The sequence below is a fragment of the Trichosurus vulpecula genome, chromosome 8, assembly GCF_011100635.1.
Source record: "Trichosurus vulpecula isolate mTriVul1 chromosome 8, mTriVul1.pri, whole genome shotgun sequence".
NCBI classification, from domain to species: Eukaryota; Metazoa; Chordata; class Mammalia; order Diprotodontia; family Phalangeridae; genus Trichosurus; species Trichosurus vulpecula.
This window is the reverse complement of record NC_050580.1, coordinates 64,083,975-64,108,252: the sequence shown is the minus strand read 5'-3', so window position 1 is coordinate 64,108,252 and position 24,278 is coordinate 64,083,975. Positions and strand designations below refer to the sequence as shown.

The 24,278-nt window shown below is 41.8% G+C and overlaps 1 protein-coding gene across 2 annotated transcripts in view; it reads left to right on the top strand.

Moving 5' to 3' along the window:
- The window catches only part of RASGEF1A (RasGEF domain family member 1A), an 87,664-nt gene that overhangs the window by 39,158 nt on the left and 24,228 nt on the right, over window positions 1–24,278 (top strand). Inside the window, exons 1-2 of one of the 2 annotated variants that reach the window (XM_036736023.1) lie at window positions 10,044–10,283; window positions 15,858–16,040. In XM_036736023.1, coding sequence (XP_036591918.1) covers window positions 10,257–10,283; window positions 15,858–16,040 — 210 coding nt within the window. In that variant the 5' untranslated portion in view covers window positions 10,044–10,256. Of the gene's footprint in view, window positions 1–10,043; window positions 10,284–15,857; window positions 16,041–24,278 lie in introns of those variants that run through there. The other variant, XM_036736024.1, reaches the window with a different exon arrangement.

Sequence of the window (24,278 nt, the reverse complement as noted above, 5' to 3'; positions counted from 1 at the left end):
AAAGCATGAGGTCCTGGGTTTGGAAACCAGATCATCTTTTACAAGGAGTTAAGAAAACTGCCTCGTGGCTCTCTTAGGAAAAATTCCAAAGACATAGAGACTATGCCCATATTCCAAGTGTATATAAATCTATAGATTATGCCCATTCCTAAAGCACCAGAGGATGTTGGGAAGTCTCCCTAGGCTAGCATTCTCTGGGCTGTGAGATGAAAAGGTATATTATGTTCAAGTACAGAAAGACTTGGGAAAAATGCAAAACACATCAGTAAGACCCGGAAAGACCCACAAACTCGGCTCTCACACTAGGCCCTTCTTCCTACTGGAAACCTATGGAGAAGAGGATGATCTATGCTACCAGTGAACGAAGTGGGTCACTTCCAGGGATGTGCTGAAATGAGTGAGCTCATACCAGTTCATATCAATTGCTATTTTTCATTGTGAGCTTTTATACCTTAGAAATCAGTAAATGTTACAAGTTAAGGCTTGATTTATTGTTTTGTATGTTTTTTAGACTTAAGCCAAATTTTTAGGCCTTTTTAAACTTAAGGCAAATAAACTAATAATGCAAATAAAACTTAAAAGTATGTCATATATACACACATGTTTATATGTGCATATATATGTGTGTGTATATGAGCTTGTTGAATGTTTACCAACATGCCTCTTCCCACCTATATCTTTACTCTAATTTTCTAAAGTGAATAGTCTAGGTTCAATGTCATTGTTTCTTCCCAAAGATAGGAATGATGTTTGACACAGTTAATAAATTAATCTCACAAATGCGTAAGTCTTGACATGTGACTCTCCTTCTGAAAACTTCATTAGCTCCCTGTTGCCTAGATATAGATGCCTTAGAGTCATAGGCCTGTAGAACACTGACCTTGGAAATCAGAGAATTGCAGATTTGAAAGAAATGCATCCAATAAAATCCAATCCAATAAACACTTATTAAGCACCTACTATGTGCCAGGCACTATGCTAAGTGCCGACAATGCAGTGACTAAAAAGAAAGACATTTCGTGCCCTCACAAACTAAAGGAGAAGACCCACAAAAAGAGTCAAGAAATGGGGTGAGGGGGGTGAGACATGACAATATGGGGTATCTTGTTTCATGGAATTGAAACTAGGCAGAGCAACAGAAGCAAAGTAGAATGAGTGAGAGTTCAGTTTATAGTGAGAGTCTATAAAGGATGACATTGGGAGGAGTTTTGGTAATCTGCCCTCCAACTTCCCAGTCAGAGGGGAGAGGAGGCTGAGGGAGGTGGTGTCAATCAAGGCTGAGTTAGCAACATGGTGGTAAAGCTAGAAGTAATGAGCTTATCCTGGGAGGGGCATCTTACAGAGTTGAAACCAGGCAGGGCAGCAGATGCAAAGTGGAAATCTCGGAAGTCTTTTAGCACAATTCAAGCATGATCAGTAATTCCTTATATAACATTCTTAATAACTAGCCATCCAGCCTGCATTTTTAAGACCTCCAGTGTTTGGAAAACTACCATTTCCCAGAACAACTTATTCACCATAATCAAGAATAAATGCTCCCCTCTATAAGTCCAACCATTTCCCCCTAGCTTTTTAGTCTGTGACCATGCAAAAGAAACCTAATCCCTGTTCCAAATGAAAGCCCTTCCAATAAACAAAGACATAACATGAGTTTTCTCTTGTCCGCACTAAACATCCTTAGTTCCTCCATCTGATATTGATATGAGTGGACTCCCTGTGACCACACCATTGTTGCCATCCACCCCCTTTGCCTTGCCCAGAACTGAATGAAGTATTCCAAATGTTAGCTAACCAGGGCACAGTGTGGTGAGACTATGGCCTCCCTTATCCTATACCCTATTCCTCTCCATGCAGCCCAAGATCACATTAGTTTTTTATAGAAACCCTGTTGCATTGCTGATGGAATATTAAGCTTACAATCCAATAGAAACTCTAAGCTCTCTCACAAAGAATTATCTAAACCTCCCCTATCATTCTTATCCTCTTGATTTGTTGAACCCAAATGAAGGACTTTACATTTATCTCAATTAAATGGAATTTTATTAGATTCAGCTCACTGAAACTCTGATGAATTATTTTTTATCCAAATGCTACCACTCAGCATATTAGCTATCCTGTCCATCTTAGAATCAGAATTTGATAAGAATGCCATCTAGGCTATCATCCAAGACATTGATAAAAATACAAATTAGAACAGGTCATGTATACATCCCTAGGGCACTCTGCTAAAGTTCATAGTTTCATAGGATTCAGAATTGGAAGGAAGATTAGAAACCATCTAGTTCAAACCGCCTTGTTTCACACATGAAGAAATCAGTGTCTGGAGGGAAAAATAAGCTTGCCCATGGCCATATAGCTAATAAGTAGCAGATTTAAATCTAAGTTTGAACATTCCAAATCTGATATTCTTCCTATAAATCTACACTTCACTTTGACCAACTAATTGCTACACTTTGGGTCCAATCAATAAACCAGTTTCTAATCCACCTAAAAATACAGTAATTCTGTTCCATTTTTCTGATCTACCAATCCAATAAGTCAGTCAAAGATAGAAGTGAGGTCAGTCCAGAATGTCTTTCTTTTGGTGAAGCCATTCTGGGTCATAGTAATCACTGCTTCCCTTTCTAAATGTTCATCTTTTAAATAATATGTTCTATAATGTTTCAAGGAATCAAAAAGTCAAATTTGCTAGACTATAGTTTTCAAACCTCACTGCCTTCCATTTAAAAAGGACAACATCTCCCTGTCTACAAATCTGTAAGACTTCTCCTATTAACCATGATCTTCCAAAAATCTCTGAAAGAATATCCTTCTTCTTCTTCTTCTTCTTCTTCTTCTTCTTCTTCTTCTTCTTCTTCTTCTTCTTCTTCTTCTTCTTCTTCTTCTTCTTCTTCTTCTTTTTCTTCTTCTTCTTCTTCTTCATCATCATCCCTACTTCTTCCAATACTCTGTCAAGTAGTCTATTCATGAACTTGAACTCATTAAAGGCAACTAGATGTTCCTTTACCATAATCTCACTTGTCTTTCATTTCTACTCCCCATTAGCCATCATATTCTTTCATTTTTCATTCCAAAGATCATTCTTCTTGTCATAAAAATCACAAGAAAAATAAAAACCAAGCACAGTTGCTATCTCTCTCAAGGGGTGATTCTGTCTCTATTGCTCCTAACGTAAAGGAGTCCCTTTTTGCTCTTCTATATTCCTAATTAGTTCAATTCATTCTGAGTTTTAGCCCTCTTGAACCTATTGTTATAGGATCCTACCTCTTTTTTGTATTCATTCTCCTTTATTTGACATTGCTTCCATCTTCTATACGTGCCATTTTATGATCTTTGTTTGTACACAAATTCTCCATACATCCTTGGACAGTCTTTCTTCCTCATGACACTTATTTGCATTCATGTCATTCATGCAAAAAGATTGGGAAATTCCCCTAGAACTAAATTCTGACTTCCCCTACAGAATTTTAGGCCACAGGCTCTTACATTTTCCTTTCTCAAAACTATGAAATATGCTTTTCCCAAATTTATAGTATGTAGCACACTATTCATAGCTTTCCTTTCTTTCTCTATGGCAAATTTTAAGATGGAATGGCCAATCTGTCCGAACGTTTCCATCACTTCAACTTCATCAAGGAGTCTTTCTATACTAATCAGAATTGAGACTTGAGTAGCTGCTGTTTTCATCATTTTATCCACCTTTTTGAAGATTGGAATTATTTAGTCATTAAGTCAATATCAGTTACTATACTTATGACCAAAAGAGCCAGGATATGTCTATAGTGTAGAAGACACCCCCTTCCCCTATCACCAATATACTCTACCCCCTTGCCTATGTCTGTGATGTGTTTATCAAACTCCTAATCTATTTCCTCCTGTCCCAGTGGTTTGATACCAAAAAATATTTCCCTCCACTAGTTCTCACCCAAATGTTCTCTACCATGCTGCCCTACTCCCGTTCCTGGATTTCTTCACAAGAGTACATATTCTTAGTATTTAATGCCAGTCCACTGCCCCTTTTATCTACTCTGTTCCTTTAAAAACAGCATACATTCCCATAGCCATATTCTAGTTGTGAGACACCCTACCACATCTCACTGATTGACACAGAGTCAGTTGCCTCCTTGAATCAGGATTTCTACTTGACCTTGTTCATTATACATATTGCTTTTAGCATTTGTGTATAAACCTCCAAGATAAAGGCTTTATCCATGGAGTGCTCTTTTTGTATTTCTTCATGTGAATTGCTCATAATTTTTACTGACAATCTTCCTGCTATGATGTAACTTCTCCAAGGTATGTGTCTAAGCGGACACATGGGCAGTTTTCTCTTTTCCTTTCCAGTTTATAGTACTCTTAATCTGATTTGTAAGACTCCAAGCAAATATGTGTTCCTTGGACTTTTGTTAGACATTTTCCAACCTTAGACAAGAGCCAGGGATTACCATATTTTAATCTATGATCCAGGAACCAATCACTACCAGACACAATCTTTTTTTTTTCTCTTTAATTTGCCATTTCTTTTTTTCTTTTAAAGAATTTTATTGCTAGGTTTTGTTTTTATTTTCCCTAGAGGTCTCCCTTGTATCCCTCCCCCTCCTATCTCCCACAGAATATATATGTGCATGTATATATATATACATATATATGTGTCTGTATACATATATATCTAAACGATTATAACAAATAATATTTAGCCATTTTTTAAAAGAGGAAGATGAAAAATCTGTAAAATGAATCAATACACACACCAAAAAATCTAACCTCATATGCAATGTCCCACACCTATGGACACTCCTACCCCAGAAGGAGAGATAGTACCATCTTGTTAACTATGTCCCATATCTGTCCTTCTCTTCTGAGAAGCTTGTAACTTCAATAAAAATCATTTGTGGAAATTGCACCTGTGCCCCTTAATGGCTAGTTTATTGTCCTGGAAGGCCAAAGATACCTATCGACACTTTCTAAGTTCCTGCTGACAGTATCATTTGTTCCCTTATGAATCATCACAGTGGGTAGTGGTGCCAGTTTTGAAAAGCCTCAGAGGACTCTCTGTCACAGTCTAGAAGATACGTATCCAAAGAAAACCACAGCCGTCTTTAGTAACTGTGACAGGTTGACAAATTTGTAGTCACTTCTTCATGTCACAGGTACTAGCCTCTTCTTCTTTTGATCATGACCAGGTAAATTCTCTCCTGGGAGCAACTTCTGAATCCATACCATCATTCTTTGGAGCACAAGAAACTGTTTCCTCCCCATACTCTCTGGGATCACGCTCTACAGGGAGAGAGAAGGGAAGTAAGGAATAAGTATTTACTAAGTGCTTACTACGTTCCAGGCACTTTGCTACATGCTTTAGAAATATCTCATTTGATCTTCACAATAACCTTTCCAGCTAGGTGCTATTTTAATTATTCCCACTTTATAGATGGGCAAATAGAAGCATGAAGAGGTTAAGTGGCTTGCCCAGGGTCCCACAGCTAGTAAGTGTCCAGGGCTGGACTTAAAACTTAAATTCACATTTTCCAGATTCCAGGACCAGCACTTTATCCATTGCACCACTTAACTGCCTCGAAGGCAGCTGGGTGGTACAGGAGGAAGCCTCATAGCTATTATGTACCTTCAAGTGTTTCTCCTCCTCCTTCTTCTTCCCCCCTTCCTTCATGGAGTCACATTTCTTCCATCTTCCACCATGAAAACCGGCATGGTGCAGAGGAAATAACATTAGATTGGGAGTCAGAGATCTGGTTTTGAATCCTATTCTCTGGTTCCTAATCTGTAATATGAGTGTGGGACTGGGATTGGAGAAGGATGGTATGAACGATTTCTTCCATTTTAAAGCTATGATCCTATCATCTGGATTAGAATTCCTCTTCAGATTCTTTTTCTTCATTGTTGCCTCTTGAAAGAACTTCCATTCTTTTTTAAGGAACGTGTCATTCTCTCCAATAGGCTGGAGTGTGGCTAGGAATGCTTTCTGCCCTGTCACCTTCTACACTCAGAGGGAGACCAACTGGTACTTTGTTCTTTCATAGCTCTTTCTTCCCTCTGGCAGAAACACAAATACAACACACTTTCAAGGGATCACTATAAAATTTGCTTTGGGCTCCAGACATACCAGGAACGTCAATCCTCTGTTATTCCTTCTAGTAGCTCTTCAGGGCCAAAATGCCTGTTTGCCATTCCAGTTAGTACTGGCATTCATTTGCAGGGTGGGGGGGCGGGGGTGGGGGGTAGCAGTGCTCTGAGTAAAGCTTTATATATTTATAGAAGGCTTGCTGCCTTTTCTCCTGATATGACTACTTTGTTCAGCTACCTTTGATGGGCAATTAGCAGGTTCCTGCCAAGCCCTTATACAAACAAAAGATACTTAGCCATACTCAAAGAGAAAGTTGAAGCAGAAACTCAATTATCAGTGGGAAGAGAGGCAGGTAATTAGTTTTGAACAAATAAAGCATACTACCAGACTTGAAACAATACCTTGCCAGTTTTCTGGCTATGGTGCCCTTTGTCCCGGTTAATTATCGCAGTTAGAAGACCTTCATTCAGGTCTATGCTATTTACTAGCTATGTGACCTATGTGCCAATGAGACAAGAAATATAACTAGATTCAAAGACTCAAAAAGAAATATCACAGAGATGGCAAAGGAGACCCAGAGCATAGCAGGTCTGAGCAGACAACAACACATAACACCTAAGGAGCTTCTGAAGATAGGAATAGAAGACATCATTGGTGAAATGGAAAATTAGAAACCATTGGCTGATCATTTGGAGAGGGCAAAGAATGACAAGTGGACAATTCAAGTGTTCCATTGGTCCCCTCGTAATGTCAGAAAGATTGGAGTGGACCCCTTGTGAAGAACTTATTGGAGGACATTGATAAAAGTTCCACAAGTTGCACAGGAATGGATGGGTTGTGGTCTGAATAATTGGCATAATCATGCTCCAGGTATAAACTCTCTGGGTCTTCCTTTTCTGTAAAAGGTGGTTGAATTAAATGTAGTCTAATTCAAAATCCTAGGATACGGGAAGTAGTATGCTCTGGGGACCTAGTGGTAAAGGTCTAAAGCTCCTTCCATATCCCCTGACCAGGATACACTGTGGAAACATTGCTGACTCTGGAGCCAGACAACCTGGGTTGTTCAAACCCCACCTCTGATGATTAAAACCTGTGTGACCTTAATCAGGTCACTTACCTTCCCCGGCCTCATTTTCTTTATCTGTGAGAGGAGAGAAATGAACTAGATTGCCTCTGAGTTCCTTTCTAGCCTTAGACTTATTATTATTACTAATTATTATCATTATTCTACTTTTCTAGCTTTATTTCATGCATTCTACATAGGAGTCAAACTGGATGGTAAAATGGATTGAGCACTGAACTTTCAAGCAGGATTTTATCAAGGTCTTCCTGACTTTAGCACTTCCAGATATGCCCTGGGAAAGTCATTTAACTGCTCTGTGCCTCAGTTTCCTTATCTGTAAAATTCCAAGTGGTCCCTTAGTTCCCTTTCAGCTCTAAATCTATGTTCCTATTCCCTGATCTCATCCTAGCCTCCCATACATTCAAACAGAATATCCCCCCTCTATTACTAGGCTCCATTCCCTTCTCATCCATGTCTTTTGAAGTGCTATACTGTCAAGGCTGAACTTGGGTACCATCTTCTTCCATGAAGCTTTCTCTTTCCCTCCTTCCCTTGTCCCAAGCTCAAATGTTTTTTTCTCCTCACCTAAATTTCTTATTGTCTTTCCCTATAATAGTCTATTTCGTATTATATTTTTATATGTACACATATGTATGCACAAATATATGTGTGTATACATTTATGTATGTGTTATAACCAGGAGTGTGCTGTAAATATGTAACAACCAGGTCTGTAAATAACTTTAATCTTCATTACATTTTCTCCATCACTTTCTTAAGTCTAGACAACCAAATAAAAAATAAATCAAGCCTTGATTTGTAGCTTTTGTGGCTAACCAAAGTGTTAATCTCCACACTGAAAATTTAATGATCAGCTCTCCTTAGTTGGTTCCTGCTTGAGTCTAGCACACCCCTGGTTATATCCCCTCATGTAAAGCACAGGTTCCATGAGGGAAAGAATATTTCCTGTTTCTATCCCTAGCTTAAGGGTAACCATGATGCCTTCCACTATTTGTGTCAATCCAGACTTGGGATTTCATTGGTGTAGGACATTCTCAGGGGCAGCTAGGTGATGCAATGAGTAGAACACTGAGCTTGGAATCAGAAAGACTCATCTTCATGAGTTCCAATCCGGTCTTAGATGCTTACTAGCTGTGCCACCCTGGACAAGTCACTTAACCCTGTTTGCGTCAGTTCTTCATCTATAAAATGAGCTGAAGAAGGAAATAGCAAGCCAGTATCGACCAAAAAAAAAACCAAACCCAAAATGGAGTCACAAAGGGTCAGACACAATTGAAAGAATTCAACAAGGAAATTCCCTATGAGGAACCTTCCTCTACCAAAGCGGATCAGCAGCTTTTCTGCTACTTATTTATACTTTGATGGTTGCTGAGACACTGAAAATTTCAATGACATGCCCAGGCTTACACAGATAATCTGTGCCAGAAATAGCCCTTGAACCCAGATCTTTCTAACTCCAAAGCTTGCTTTCTATTTACTACAGAGGCTCTTTCACCTTGCATACTATATGTAGGTGCTTATTAAGTGTTTGTTAAATTGAAGTAAATGAAAGATGTACTGGTTGTGGTTACTGAGTCAGGAGTGGGGGAGGTAACATCAGACTCCAAAAGGCCTGGGGATGAGATAATGAGAGTAAAAAACAATATTACTTAGAGGTGTGGGTGGAGAGGGAATGTGTCAGAAGTTTGGCTAAGGGAACATGCTAAGGATGCACTCAGTCCAAAAAACTGGGCACACTTGCTGCTAGGATCTAGCTGTAGAATGAATGATACCAAGGACAGCCAATGGCTTTGACATCTGTCCTGATGCTGGCATCAGAGTCAGGTTAACCTTTTGTACGTGGCAAGTGCAGCGAGCCACCTGGAGGTCAGGGAAAGCAGATAATAGCACTGATTCCAAGTGAGTAGAACAGTCATATCTCACAAGAGTCCATGTGAAGGGGGTCTCTCTTGCCCCCACCCCCTCCTCTGCTCTGGAAGGAAATAAGAAGTTTTCCCTAGCCTAATTCCCCTAGAATTCAGAAACAGCTGAAAGAGAGGTAAGACCAGATGGACTAGAGAGGAAAGCAGAAATGTACAGGGGAAGGAGGTGGGTCTTGAGCCAAGCTGTGGGTGCACTTGGACTTAGTTCAGAGAAGGATGGCACTTTGAGATGCTGGCAGAAGGAAGGGCGAGTATTCCTACTAGAGATTACTCTCAAAGTGAAGAGAGGAAGAAGGGATTAGAACTGTCTCCTTTGCAGAGAGAACCTGACATGGAGAAATTCGGGGTGATGGTGGTGCTGACTGGGCTTTCCATTCAGTCTGAAATGCCCTCTGGGCCACAAGATCTGAAAGCGACAAGAGGTGAAATGGAAATTTCTCTGGAGCTTTGGTCAAGGCAACCTTATAGGTTAGAGGTTCCTTGGGAAGGTTGTGGGGAATCCATCTTACCACAGGATTGAAAGTCCTGGGCTTTTTCTTACCATAGACAGACCCAGATCAAAGCAGAAAAAGATCTCTCTCCTCTCTCGTTTCCTGAAGATTATTCTTGAGCCATATAAGGAATGTGGAAATGCCTTTTATTCTTCCAGGCTGCCACGGGGGGAGGAGGCTCATAGGAGTTGCCTAACCTGATGCACAGGTTCCGGTTGCCAAAAAGGGGAGAGAAAATCTGGGCTCCCCCAGCTTCCTTCCCCCAGCATCGTTATCAACAGCAGCAGCAGTAGCAGAAGCATCCCCACCAAGCGGAGGCATGTGCCTGCAACCCACGGACCCCACAGAGTTCTGCTACGGCTGCTTTTGAATCAGGCAGCCCTCCCCTCAGCCAACCACAGGCCTAGACAGGGTGTGACGTCAGCTTCGGGCTCTCTGTTCTCTACCCCAAAGAGCCTGGGGCGCATCAGAGCCAAGCTGGCGGGAAGCGGAGAAGGCAGACAAGCAGAAGGGCCGGAGAATCACCACAACAAACAAGGAGAAGGAACCCGGGTTGGGATGGAATAAGGGGATGATTCTGGCCAGCTGGAGCTGGGGAACGCAGTGCTGACAACCTAAAGCTCCCTCTTTGTCCCCTGGTCACCACTCGGAGTTTTTTTGCTGCCTGATCACAGGCTTTTTATGTACATACTGCAGAAGACAATGAGGGTAAGTTTTCCTTTCTCTTCTTGGGCACCGGGCAATGAGTCTGGATAACAAAACTAAGGAGGCTGGGCTTTTGACTAAGGGCACCCCCCAGTTGCGGAAGCCTCCCAAGGGAAACAAAAGGATTGGGGCAGTCGGAGATGCCTCTGATCTTTCTAAAATTCTCCATGCTGCTGAGGACGGATGAAAAGCCTAGTTAGATTTCCCCTGGTATTTGGTCAGGGAGAGAGTGAGGCAGCAATGGGCAGAATTTGCCCGGAAAAGACCTTGGCTCTAACGCACACCTGCTTCCTTGGCATTTGAGGATGTTGGTATCTTTGCCCTGGCTGTTTAGAAAATCTTAAGATCCTAGAATAAGAGCTGGAAGGGACCTGAGAGGCCATCTAGTACAATACTCTGAGCCTCAGTTTTCCTATCTGTAAAAGGCAAGTGGCTGAGTGAATTACCCGTGGTTATAGGAAATATAACTTGACTCGAAGTCCAGCATTCTATCTATTGGAGCCTGCTGCCCTCAGTCCAGGGCGATCTACCTGGATCATGGAAGGGTGTCACAGGGGGATAGAACTTTTATATCCTGGTGAGTGACCTGTTCGGCTTCGGAGAGCTCAGTGGATCAGCTAGAGAAGCTGATCCGCGCAGGATCAGGGTGAATCTGAAGTTGGCAGAGAGAGAGATAATCGTGCACCCTTCAGTGTTTGGGGGACAGAGGAAGATTGTTCATTCTAAGCCAGAAGTTCTTAGATTCATGAAATTTAAAGAAAATGTTGATAATCATATTTCAATGTAGTTGCTTTCCTTTGTGATCCTATGTATTTTATTTCATGTGTTAAAATGCTATTTTGAGAAGGGGTTCCTTGACTAGGGTTTCATGGACAGCTAAAGAAGGATATCCCAAAAAAGGTTAAGAAACCCCAGCCTTGTGCAGATCTGCTAAAGTTAAGTGTTTTAATTTATGTGTCTCTTTACTTGGGGATGAAGCAGATGAAACTGCACACAGTAAAAGGTAACTGACCAAAAACAGGCTGACTGTATTTTTGCCTTCTTCTGTGCACCCAGGAAGGGATCCTTCACAGTGGGTGGTTTTGGGTAGGGAAAATCTACCAGTGACCAAGGAGTTAAATAGGAAAGGGGACAGGAGTGATGAAGCAGGCAGTGTATGCCCTAGAAAGCCACCGTTTATAGTAACAGATGCAGTATTCTCTGGGCTGGGAAAGAAGAGTTTTTGTTTGTTTGCTTCCAAGAATACAGTCACCAGAGTCACATTAGTATGTTGACAGTGTTGTTTGTGTTTTACATTTTCTCTGAGAAGCCCCATGCTCAATAAGCCATAGGGGCTTCAAACTCCCAGTTAAGTGGGACCCCCCCAGCTGCAGGATAAAGAGTTGGGCATGGACTCTTTTACCTCCCCCCATCCTCCACCTTATTGCTCTTCCTTCCAGATTTCAACCTAAGCAAGCAGCCTAGGACGTTCTGCTTATATTTTCCAGGAAGGTAGGTTATTTCCCAGTAATACCTGGGTAGCATTAAACTGGATTTCATTATTCTTGACTGCACCATTAGCACTCATTCATTTCCTGTCCAAGTTGATCGTGAAGCATAGAGATAGCCCAAAGTGTGGTGGTGGGTTGGACTGATGATTGTGCGAGCCCTAATCACTGCCCAATTACCTAAGAAGAGTCAAGGAGTGTGTGTCTAGGTCTCCTGTCCTTTCAGAGAGGACCTGATGCCACAAGTGCCCTTATGGTTCCTGGAGACAGACACACCTGTGTTAATGCAACAAGGAAGTATTTTGCTTTTTCCTTATATTTCCTTTTCACATTCCATGTCATTATGTGGCATTTGCCACATTCTGTGCATTTTTATTTGATTACAAAAGCCTATTTAGTCACCTGGGTTTTAAGTAAAGGCAGGCTGAGTGAGATGGAAGTTCTCTGGAGGTGGAGATACTAGTACTTGACTGCCCTGCACTGTGACAAATAGCTGAAACATCTGCTTAGGCTCACCTGCACTCGTGCCCCATGTAAGACCATCTCTTTACTTTGGGGGAGGTCTAGATGCCAGGAGATTGGAAAACATCCTGCCTCCAACTCCCATAAAACTGTTAAGGCATGTGTTTAGGGGAGTAGATGAGAGAATCCTCTGACTTGTATTTCATGGCCTCAGCATAGACTCCTTATACCTAAGTAGAAATGGCCCTTAAATCTGAGTTTTCTTGGTCAGAACATGACTAGGCTAATGTTGGTAAACTGACCAGAAAGCCACAGAGGAACAAGAGTATTCTCAACTTTCTACATGTGAGTGGGCTCAGAAGGTAACTTTCAGACCTTCCAGTGTACTCCTTAGACTTTAAAAGACCCACACATATACTTGTGTGACTTCCTTACATTTTTGACCAGCCTGGAGGAAGACCAGGCTTGGGAAACTTTAAAAAGAAGTCATGGCCCCTCTAGTCCATAGATAAATGAAATCTAAAAATTTCCGTTTCTCTTTCACTTCTGTGGGGCACTCTCTTTGGCCAGGAGTGGAGACACAGACTGCTTCCACTATCAAACAGTTTCTCTGAGTCTGGTGACTCCTAAAGCAGGTAGAACTGGGATTGGAGTAGGAATAAGTATGGGCAGAGGGGATATCCAGTTGTTCCTCTGATAACCAAGGAAAATGTTTATAGCTTTTAACACCTTCATTGCTTTTCCAGGGACAGGGAGAGGGAGAGGGCTGGCAGAGGGCTCAGATTCAAATCCTTCTGGTGACTGGTAGCTCCCTGTGCCTGGTCTGTGGTGGTTGTTGTTGTTTGTTGTTGTAGTAGTAGAGTAGTAATAGTAATATTTGTTGTTATTGGTGTTGTCCCTCAGTATTTACAATCGTACCGCAGATTTAAGCACTTAATTCACGAGTGACACACCACAGTTTGTAGGTTTTGCTGAGTCCAACATTTATAATCAGTCTGGGTGAAGAGTTGCATCCACAAAAGAGAATCCTACCCAAGCTAATGGCCTCTTAGACCTCATTGGACCCTTGCTTAATTCAACAATTATTTATTAAGTACCTACTATTTGTCTTACACAGTGACACTTAAGGTGTAGTCCGTTTCTTTTTGATTGTCTTTGATGGGCAAGTCACTCCAATCGTGTATGCAAGGGGTTTTCTACTCTGGAGATAATCTATAACTGTATGGGTGGAGGGAATTCCCACACCATCTTGAAGAATTCACTGCTCCTTATTGTTTACTCATCTGATTTAGAGAAGTCTTCAAGGTAGCCAGATAAAAACCCACCCAGAGATGGGCAATGTCTGTGTTACTTACCATAACCCAAGCTCTGCCAAACTGGATTATATGCTGCCTCCTGGATACATTCCATACTTTCCTGAGTCCGCGCCTTTGTTAATTCTGTTCTTTATAACTAGAATGAACTCAATTGTCCCTCAATTGCCCCCTCCCTCATTTGGAGGAACCCTTATTCATCCTTCTTGCTACCAAGGTGCACCTTCTCCTAAGACTTCACAGTATTTGCTTTGTATTTATTTAGTATGGACCTGTAAATATGCCTGTCGTTTTCCCCATTAGAATATAATCTCCTTGAGGGTTGTTTGATTTTGTCTGTATCTTTGTATTCGTCTTGAGGTTGGCCCTATGGCTGGCATATAGTAAGCAGTTAATAAATGCTTGTTGACTGACTATTCTCCAAAGGCCCTGGGAGAAAGTATTTTAGCTTCCCTCCACAGGCTGATGGAAAAATAATATGGCACAGATATATTAAGATCCCAGAGGAGGTCAATAAGAAATCTTGCTACTAAGTTCTCCCAATTTCCAGTACACTTGAATGTATTTTATATTAGGGACTTTAAGGAAATAACAATTCAGTTAGGCATATAAGTTTCTGTTTTTATTGTTTTGCTGTTTGGGTTCAAGTACATTTTTTTAAAAAATCACGTGGGACAAAGTGGAAATTCTTATTCTCATGGAACAGATTAAAGGAAGAGATGAGACTGTGGGCTCTTCAAATATGTAATGAGTTATTCCGACATGTTACAAGTTGGGTCCATTCATCTCATCCAACAGCATCCAGAATCTCCTTGAAGGTGAACTTCACAGACTGAGCCAAGAAAATAACACCGCCTAGAGGGGAGTGGGAAAAGGAGACAGAGGCTTTGAAGGCAAATGGAGCCAAGTATATTGTTGAAATCCCAGCCTACTCCATGATGGCAGTGAAATTTATAGTACACTTTGCTTTCAGTTTTTATTCTTTACATAAACTGGAGTCTTAGCTGGAGAGGAGCCCATGAGGGCAAACAAAGCTGGAATGACAACTTACCATGGGATTGTAAACATCTGAACTTGGCCAGACTGGTTGCCCCTTTCACTCAAAAAAAAAGTACTTCCCAAGATTTCCTTTGAGAAGTGGGGAGAAGGGAATAGGGACAGCAGAACGAGGATGGCAAGATGGCTGGAAAAGGGATCAAAGGAGGCAGAGTATGGTAGTGAGCTGGTCTATTGTCTGTTCTATAAATGCCATATTTAGAATGCTATATTTACTCTCCCACACAAGGGCAGGATTGAAGGTGTGGGCTGGGCACGTGCCTATGAAATGCCCAAGTTTTAGTCCCCACTCTCATTCAGCCTATCATGTGACTTTAAGCCTACCATCTTCTCATCCCTGTGTTTCTATGGAAGCTGTAGAAAGGTAAATTTCAATTCAGTGTAAAGAATCTTTTATTAATGACAAAAGGTGGCATCAGGACCGCTTCCTCAGCAGAGGTGTTTTAGCAAAGGCCAAATGGCCGCCTGTCAGACATACTTATAAAGGGGATTCTTCTTGGACTACATAGCCTCAGAGGCCCCTTTCAACTCTGAAATTATGTGATAGTCCACCTCAAACCCTGGCCCCATGTTACCTGTTCGAGTAGAGATTCTGATGCACTGGTTTGCCAGGAGTTCCATGGCAGAAGACAAGCAAAGTATACACATTGGGTTCCCATAATGCAGTAGTCACTTTCCAAGAAAATACCACCCAAGAATGCTTTCCTATGTTTTTTTTTTTCTGTAGGGGTTTTCAGAGGGAAACAAACCACAGTTATGAATTTGACCCACCACCTCCCCTGCGATCAGCCCTCCCCCTCAGGCATGACAGATAGGGGCACATTCTGTCTACATCTGGTCTTTTGCTCAAAGAGTGGCAGTTTATCACTTGCTCAATAAGCAGCTGAGGCCAGCGATCTCGCCCACAGCATTGCTTGCTTGGTCAATCTGCAAATTTCAGAGGAGCTAGAGTCCCAGACTGTGGAGATTTTTAGCTTTAAAACAGTCCCAGGGAGATAAGAAATTTTTCACTTGTTTAATATGAGAAATAAGAAAAAGAGAGCCTAGCAGTCCACCCGAGAACTGGCATTTCACTTCAGCCACAAAGGCATCTTGTAGGTGGGTGGTGGCTGGATTTTTTCTTCCCTCCCCTAGCCCTTCTGAGATCACTCAAATATGTAGCTTCTGTACAATGCCCACAGCCAGCCAACCTGAGGAGGAGGAAGATCACATAAAGAGAGTCTTTGAGATGTCTTACGGCTTCTTTTCCCCCCACCCAGGAAACTATGCCCCAGACACCAATCTTCTCCAGTATGCTTGGGTCTAGTTGTAGTGGACAGGTGCAGCCAGACATGGGAGAACGGAGTGGTGGAGACCTTGTTTTCCAGGATGGGAATCTTATCTCTGGATCCTTAGAAGCCTTGATTGAGCACCTGGTCCCCACCGTGGATTATTATCCAGATGTAAGTAGACTGCTGCATGGGGGGTTGGGGGAGAAAGGGTTTGGTTTATATGTATGTGTCATGACTATCATTTTAGAAAAAGCCCAGTTTGAAGCCTTGCTTGAGATTAGCTGGAGCTGGTATAGTTTAATCACTCATGTGTTCCTAAAACACAGGTAGGTAGGGCCTGGACATCTCCTTGGGACTAATGGGGGTGCTACCTAATCCTGCCATGAGGCAAAACTTAGAAAGAGATGGACGTTTCTTTGGCAAGCACTGAGTTGAGACGAAGTTGAAACTGGTTCCTACCCAGGGCAGGAATCCCAGAGCCATTCCCATTAGAATTCTGGTACCACCTGGAATTGTCCTTCAGTCAGCCCACCTGAGAGACAGAAGCAAGTTCACATTCCACAAAACCTCCTTCAGGCCCATACTGGCTGGAGGAATTCTGTGACTCGACCCAAGATCCGTTGCTCCTTGACATTAGAGGCAATCCACAGAAGGAAAGAAGCTTTCTGACCTGGAATTCTACATAGGAGTAAAAGGTGATCAAACAAAATTCACACATTCATCTTGACCCTAATACTCTACCTGCTGCCCAAGGGCTTAGGTACCAAACTCTAAAGAAACCTTGCTTTATCTCTATCATCCCCCCCAATTGTTAGCATCCACCTTCCTCCTACCTGTGTATATGCATCTGTGTACAAGTCTTTCCAAAAGTGGCAACTTGGCATGGTGGATAAAAATCTAGCCTTGGAGCCAAAAAGACCTGGGTTCAAATCCTACCCTTAATAATTTGGCTGTGTGATCCTTGGCAAGTCACTTAACCCCTCAGTGTTCCAGGTAACTCCCAAATATTATAAGTAAGAGAGAAGGTATTGACTTGCATTAGTTGAGGAGGTTCCCTCATTTCAGACTTTCCTCTACCAATGAAATCACAGATCCAATGCTTAGCACAGTAGGCAACACATAGTAGGTACTCAAAAATGTTTATTGAATTTAAGTGAAGGAGAAGATTGAGGTTAAAAAGTTCTATCCAGCCTAGTGATGGTGGTATGCAACCACACACCCAGATTATCTCCTCCACCTCTAGCGCTGGAATTCCTCCTCTCCCTCTCATACACAAACCTGAACACAACTTTCCTTTATTATTTTTTTTTTTGGCTGGGAGTAGTGGTTATTTGGAATTTATAAAAGTCCAGGCTAGAAAACACTACATGCACACACACACACACACACACACACACACATACACACACACACACACACCCCATTCATGCCATGGTGCCTGCTTATGTCTATTCCTCCACTAAATCCTGGTGGCACTGAGTAGTCCTTCCACGTTCCTAAAGACCTCGAGTTTGATAGCTACCCCTGACAGGACTACACTGGGTGTTTTCAGAACATCAGCACCCATTCTGGTCCTTATCTTTTAAACTGGGAGTGTGGCAGAACTGGTTTAATGATGGTGATTCTGCCATTTGTAACTCTCTGCTGAGTTTCCATTAAAGACGGATTTCGAAAGATCAGTGCCAGCCTTGAAGGGGAGAAGGAAACATTAAGGATGAAGAGAAAATTTCACTGAGGCTTCTATACTGCCTCTCTCTCCAAGCCCCCCACTATGGCCGTCCTGGCTGCCATTTCAACTCTGGCTTCCCCTCGAATTTCCCACACGTTGGAGTCTCTTGATACCAATTGTTAGCCCACTGTTAAATGACTGCTACTCTAGCAGTTTTTCACCTAATCAAATTTTTGTTCCTCTGTTATGTTCAAGGCACTGCCCTAGGTATTCTGAGGAAACAAAAAAACATGAAACCCGGCCCCTTCCCTCAGAAATCCTACAAGATAGTTGAAGAAGTAAAGTATTTACATATTAAAGAACAAATAAATATGCAATGCGGTAACCTGTAAGGGCCAAACTACATGTACCCAGAATTCTATCCACTGCATCATCCAAATTGAAAGAAGTTAAGTGACTTACTCAGGGTGATATGGAATAGTCCTATCAGGGACAGGACTTGAACCCAGATCTTCTTAACTCTCGGGTCAGCTCTTTATACTGCACAGCCTCTCTGTCAATGAAATCTGATTTTTAAAAACAAGTCTGGTCACACCACTCCCTAGCTCAGTTAGCTCCAGAGCTCTCACTTGTCTCTAGAATAAAAACTCTTCTGTTTGGTTCAATTTGCCTTCAGCTTACCTTCTTCAGGCTTATTGCATGCTCTTCTCCTTTACTCCTTTTACATTTTAGCCAAACTGGCCTCATTGCCATTCTCCATTCATGACCTACCAGCTCCCATCTCCAGACTTTTGCACAGGCTGTACCCTATGCCTGGAAGACTGTCCCATCTCACTTCCAGCTTGTAGAAATCCTCTCTTCCTTTGCAGCTCAGCTCAGGCGATACTTGCAGGAGCCTAGCCAGATCTCATAACTAGTAAATTGCTAATGTTTTTTCCCTAGCAAAAGCAACTAGGTGGTACACATTCAGTTGAGTATGGAGCCTGGAGACAAAAAGACTTCAGCTATGTGACCCAGAGTAAGCCACTTAACTGTTGTCTGCCTCAGTAAAATAAGAATAATAACAGTACCTACCTCCTTGAGTTGTTGTGAGGATCAAGTGAGATAATATTTACAAAGCTATTAGCACAGAGCCAGGCACATAATAGGTGCTTAATAAATGCTTGTTCCCCTTCTTCCTATTAATTACTTTTTATTTACTTTGTACATATTTTGTGCTTAATTTTGTATACACATTTCCTCCCACTCCTAAATGTAAATTCCTTGAGGTTAGAGACTGTATCATTTTTGACTTTGTGTGTCCCCACCCCAGACATAATAGGTACTTAAATGGGGAAACTGAGGCAGACCAAGAGAAAGTGACCTATAGCTCAGGTCTCTCCTTCCTCCAGTTCCAGTCCCCTTTCCACTTCTCTGTCATGTCGGGAGATAAGTGCTGGTGCAGCAATGCAGAAGAAGGAGAATGCCCTTCACTCTCTGCTCACAACACTAACCAGGCTCATTGAGCGCTGCAACAGTATTTGGCCCCCAGGAACCAAACAATTTTCCAGGGATGATGGGGGTATAAAACATTATAACCTCCTCTTAATTATCTGTGATCCTAGGAATTGAAGAGCCCCTAGATGAGCAAAATCTTCAATAGACTTACTTTAGCCCAACTATTTTACAGAAGCATCTGCTAAGGGGACCAGTACTCTGATTTACATGGCATCTCTTTTCCCTTCCTGAATCCGCTACCTGTTTAGAGGTGATACAGAGGCAGAAAAATAACCCAAATGGTGAATAGCAGTCATTAGCAAGTAGAAACAAAGATAGACAAGCTGGATCCTTGATTCTTGGATAATTGAGAGAACGCTAACCTCTTTGGGGAAGTCCTAGAACCAAAGGGAAGGGTAAGGGGACCATGTGGTGGTGGTAGTAGATGGATGGGTTATCAGATGTGAGCTCAGGAAAGTTGGTCTGAGCAGATGGGCAACAGGCATAGCGTATGAGCTTGTGTCTAAATTGGGAGCTTTGTTTTGTACATGGAATTCTGTGTGCTGGAGTGTAGGAATGGAATGTCCTGGTCCCTGCCACCGTTGTGTCTGAAGACGCATGGCAGACAGATCCTGTACAATACAGACTGAGCAGGGGGAGCAAAAGCAAAACTTTCTTTCCCCATTCCCCCCCCTTCATCTCCAAACAACATCGGTACATTCTTGGGATATAAAGTAATAGCTCCCTCTTTGGTCCCTGGCTTTTCTTCCCCACCCCCTCCTCCTCTTAATTGATGATGTCTCTTAGCAACCCATGTAGACATCAGTGGTATTTGCCTGCCTTTTCACTCAGGAAGCACTAACTCCTTTTGTGTTGGGTTGATCGGTTCTGAGTGCTGAGTATTTGTGTAGGCTTCCCCCTTTCTCTCCCTCTCTCCCTCCCTCTCTCCCTCTCTTTCTCTCTCTCTCTTTCCTTTGCCTTTCTGTCTCTTTCTCTCCCTCATGCCACCGCCCTTCTCAAATACCTGTTGGCTTTTGTGAGTGATAACTATGGCCACCATTTCACAGTCACTGTGGGGAAGGAGGCAGGCGATAAGCACATTTTTTCTTTCATTTAACTCCTTTGAGTACACAGAGCTTTGTCAAAGCCTCTTTCATTAAGGAGAGGAGAGTAAGAAGAAGCCAAATTACATTAGTAAATCAGATGCTGACATGTCCCAAAATACCACCTAACTTCTGGTAGGGATGACCCAAAATACTCTGTCCCATCTTACTCTTGACCTAGGCCCCATCAGGGCAGTAGGGATGACTGAGCTGAGGATTGCCAATATGCTTGCAAAACCTAAGTCAGACACCAACTAGGAGACTGGGTATACCCAAGGTCAAGAAAAAAAATGTTTTAAAACTACAGGATTTTCTTAAACAGCATTTTCCTAAACTGCTGAACTACTCCTGCCTGAGGGTGTTAGGGGCAGGGGCTCAGGGAAAAGAAGAGCCAGTCCAAAGGTTTTAAGAGAAGTCTTAATCCAGGGTAGCGGTTAGCTTTTATAACAGTCATGAGAAAGTAAGAAGTACCTCATGAAAAAGGAGAGCCCACCAGTGAACCCCATTCTAATGACAGGCATTTCACAGTGACTAAGGACTAGTATTGCAGATGCGCAGTGGCTTGACAATCCTCCTCTTCCACATTCCTATTGGAGTCACTCGAATATGTGCCCTTTCTAGAATGGGCAAGATCTTTCCTCTTGCTCCCCTAGGGACAAAGACCTTTTGCTTGGAAAAACAAGTAAGTGAACTAGAGCAGCAGGCAATTTCCAGAAACTAGGGCTTCGAGGCTTCATTCCTTATTCCACACCCAGCCCTTCCCCAAAAAGAGCAATCCATGCAGGTGCCCCCATCAGCCCTTGGGCAAATATCCCTTGAGTCTGGGAAAGAAGGAGGTGGCCCAGAAGGAACAGGCCCAGAGCAACCTCTGCCATTCTTTGAACTCATCTTATCAAAGGACTTTCTTCTGACTCCTAACTTTCTTTATAAACAAGGCCATTCTCTGCCTCATTTCTTACCAGCCTTAATCACTTAATAGGCACTGCCTCGGTCAAACTGAAACCTGTTAAGACCTTAGCTTAAAAAGGCCAAGGTCCCCCACTGCATCTGGAGCCATCTCCAACTATCCTGATCTATATCTTTCCACTGGATCCAGATTGCTCTGGAGGAGAAAGTGAGGCTGGTGATTTTGCACAGTCCTCCTTTACTTAAATCCAATTCACTTGCATGTCATGGCATCACTTCCCTGATGTCATGGTTCTTTTGAAGAACGAAGAACTAACCACCACAACAACAAAAACCACAATGTCCTTCCCTCATAAGCTTGGTGATTTCTCCGCTAAATTCTCATGGAGTCACAGGAAAACACAGGAAAAGTTCTAAGTAATTAAATAGAATGGAACTCAAGACCAGGGAAAGGACCTAGTTCAGGGCACTAACATTAATATTAATAGCAACAAAAACAGTAATAATAATAAATGAATCGATATCATTTATATAGCCCTTTAAGGTTTGTAAAATGTGTGTGTGTATATATATATGTATATATATATATACATATATATATATATATATATATACATATATGTATGTATATAATCTCATCCAATCCTTACAACATTCCTGGGAAGTAGCTGCTATTATTATCCCAATTTTACAGATGAGGAAACTGAGGCTGAGAAGTTGTGACTTGTTCAGAATCACAAAGCCAGGAATTGTAGAGGTAGGATTTGAACTCAGGGTCTCTGCGTCCAAGTCCAGCACTATAGCCACCACGTACTAGGCTACCTAATTTCCATGCCCTGGTGTGAAGGCTTGGGGCAAAGGTAACAAGTATTAGAAGTCACTGTCTCCTGATATCATCCACTTTGGCTTCACTTTTCAGCCATAGGACATAGAAGATACATCTTTTCCTTGTGACCAGTAAAAGCAGGCTGGTGGGATTTCTCAGGCTTAGCACAAGCACCTCGGACGACACCTCAACTCTTTCTTTCAGGGAACAAAGTATTCGGAGTAGGGGAGTCATCCCCATGTACAAGTTGTACAGACATATCTGGTGCTTCTGTGGCCAAAGGACTCACCTCAATAAATCTCCATCCCTCAAATACAGCTACTTCCTTAGTCGATTGGAAATATTCAAGAGCATAAAAAGTTTCTAGATATTACAAAGCTATTCTACAATGATAGTAATTGTATCCAGTAGATGGCATGTCTATAGGAATTGAAGATTTACAAAGTATTTTTCTTGTGGGATCTAATCCTCACTATAACCTGGAGAGGCAGCTACTATAAGCATTACTACCCTCATTTCACAGACAAGGAAACTGAGGCCCAGATAAATTAAGTGATTTACTCACGATCACATAGGTAGTAAATGTGGGAGCCAGGATTTGAACCCCGATCTCCCCTGCCTACAAGGTAAGGAGTCTTTTCACTATGACACACTGCCCCTTAATGGCAACTTAGCTCAGCCCATTTTAATCACTAAGAATATTTGTAACAACTTCACCAGAGTGATTCCTGGATGTCTCCCTCTGATCCGTGTATCCTCTCTCCTTCCTTGTGTCTAATTCTTGCTCTGGTTCCTAGCAATCTGCTAGGCAGGTTGTGGTAGTATTCTTTCTCCAATCTTTCTTCTGTTGAAGAACAAAGACTCTTGGTCTAGAGGAAAACTGCCCCATGGGCTCCAGCCCTTCCTATGGTTTCATCTGTCACTTCTTTCAGGTTTATGCTTAAAATAAAAAGACAAAAAAATCCCTCTATACCAAAGGCTTACTAATCGCATTCGTATTGAATACTACAACTGTACCTTGTTCACTTAGAAGCAAAACAGAGAGGTCACATTTTCAACACCTGTTAGTAAAAAGGGGGAATTACCTAACTGTAAAATCAAAGGGTTCTTTAGCAGAAGCAGAAATTCTCTGTGAACATTGCATAAGATGGAAACACAGATGAATAAATTAAAAAGTTCCCAAGTTCATTTTTTTAAATCACAAACCCCGGTCTATGATGCTTATGATGACTCATTTTGCCACTCATCCCACAGAGTTTGGTTGGTGTTTTGGTGGGTATTTGTACCCTACCCCAGCAAGTAACAAGGGTTGCTAAGTAACACCCATCGGCAGGGATCAGATGCAGTGAGTGGGAGGTTTGCTCCAGTCATGATGTGGTTTTCTTGCTCTGATGGGTAGGTGGCTCACAGCAAAGCTCAATATGAAATACATCTTAGATCTAACTTGCTTCATGCAAATTTTCTTGCTTGCTTTTAAACTAGCTATTTTGGACCTAAGGGGAAGCAACAGAAGGTCTCACTATAAATTATAAATTAGAGTAACTGGCTCCATTTCTACTGGCAAGTGTTTTTCAAATGACACGGTCCTTTGGACAGAGATGCTATTTGAGCACATCCAGACAACCCAAGTGTCAAGTTTTATGCCTCTGCTTACTTTGTTTCTATTAAAATAAAACATATTCACTTCATGATTGTAAAAAAAAAAAAGCACTTGAAGTACTCCATTTGGGACACATCTTTTTCACAAACTGAACAACATACTCTCTCTAACCTTTCCACCATTAAATTTCCTGTAGACAAGTGCTTTTTCTGGACTTAACAGACCCTCCAAAAACAACATTTGTGCAACTAAGGTGGCCCTGTTTGGAATATGCTTGAATGGATGCCCCCTGTTGTCAAATAAATGCTTTTAAAAATGTATGTTACCATGAAATACTAACATAACCATAGAGAAGGACCTAAATTCATTGCTAGGAAGAGCTGGCAGACTACCTCTCACATCAGACAATGTGGTATGCAGCCATTTATACATAAAATTGCCCTGAGCAATGTCATGTTGCAAAATCATGAATACATTATAAGCAAATCCTGCCATAAAGTTATAGAGGCTCACTGTAATGCTGGTCAGCAGATGACTCATTTGTAAAGTTTATAACATTGTTTCTTTTGCCCCTGTAACATCATTTCACCTAAAATTGTGGTTGTAAAACTGATTAATACTGTTAGGTAGAGTGCACTTGACTTAGAAAGAACCCTGGACCAAGAATTAGAATGCCTGAATTCTCTACTAGAACTTGAAAAGATCTGTGTATCTTAAACTTTTATTTTCCTAAAGCACCATATTGTTCTTTGCCACAAGAAATCTTGCATTGCTATGAGAGTCAGGCAGCTTGAGTCTGAGGTTGCAAGTGTTTATTTCATAAAATTTG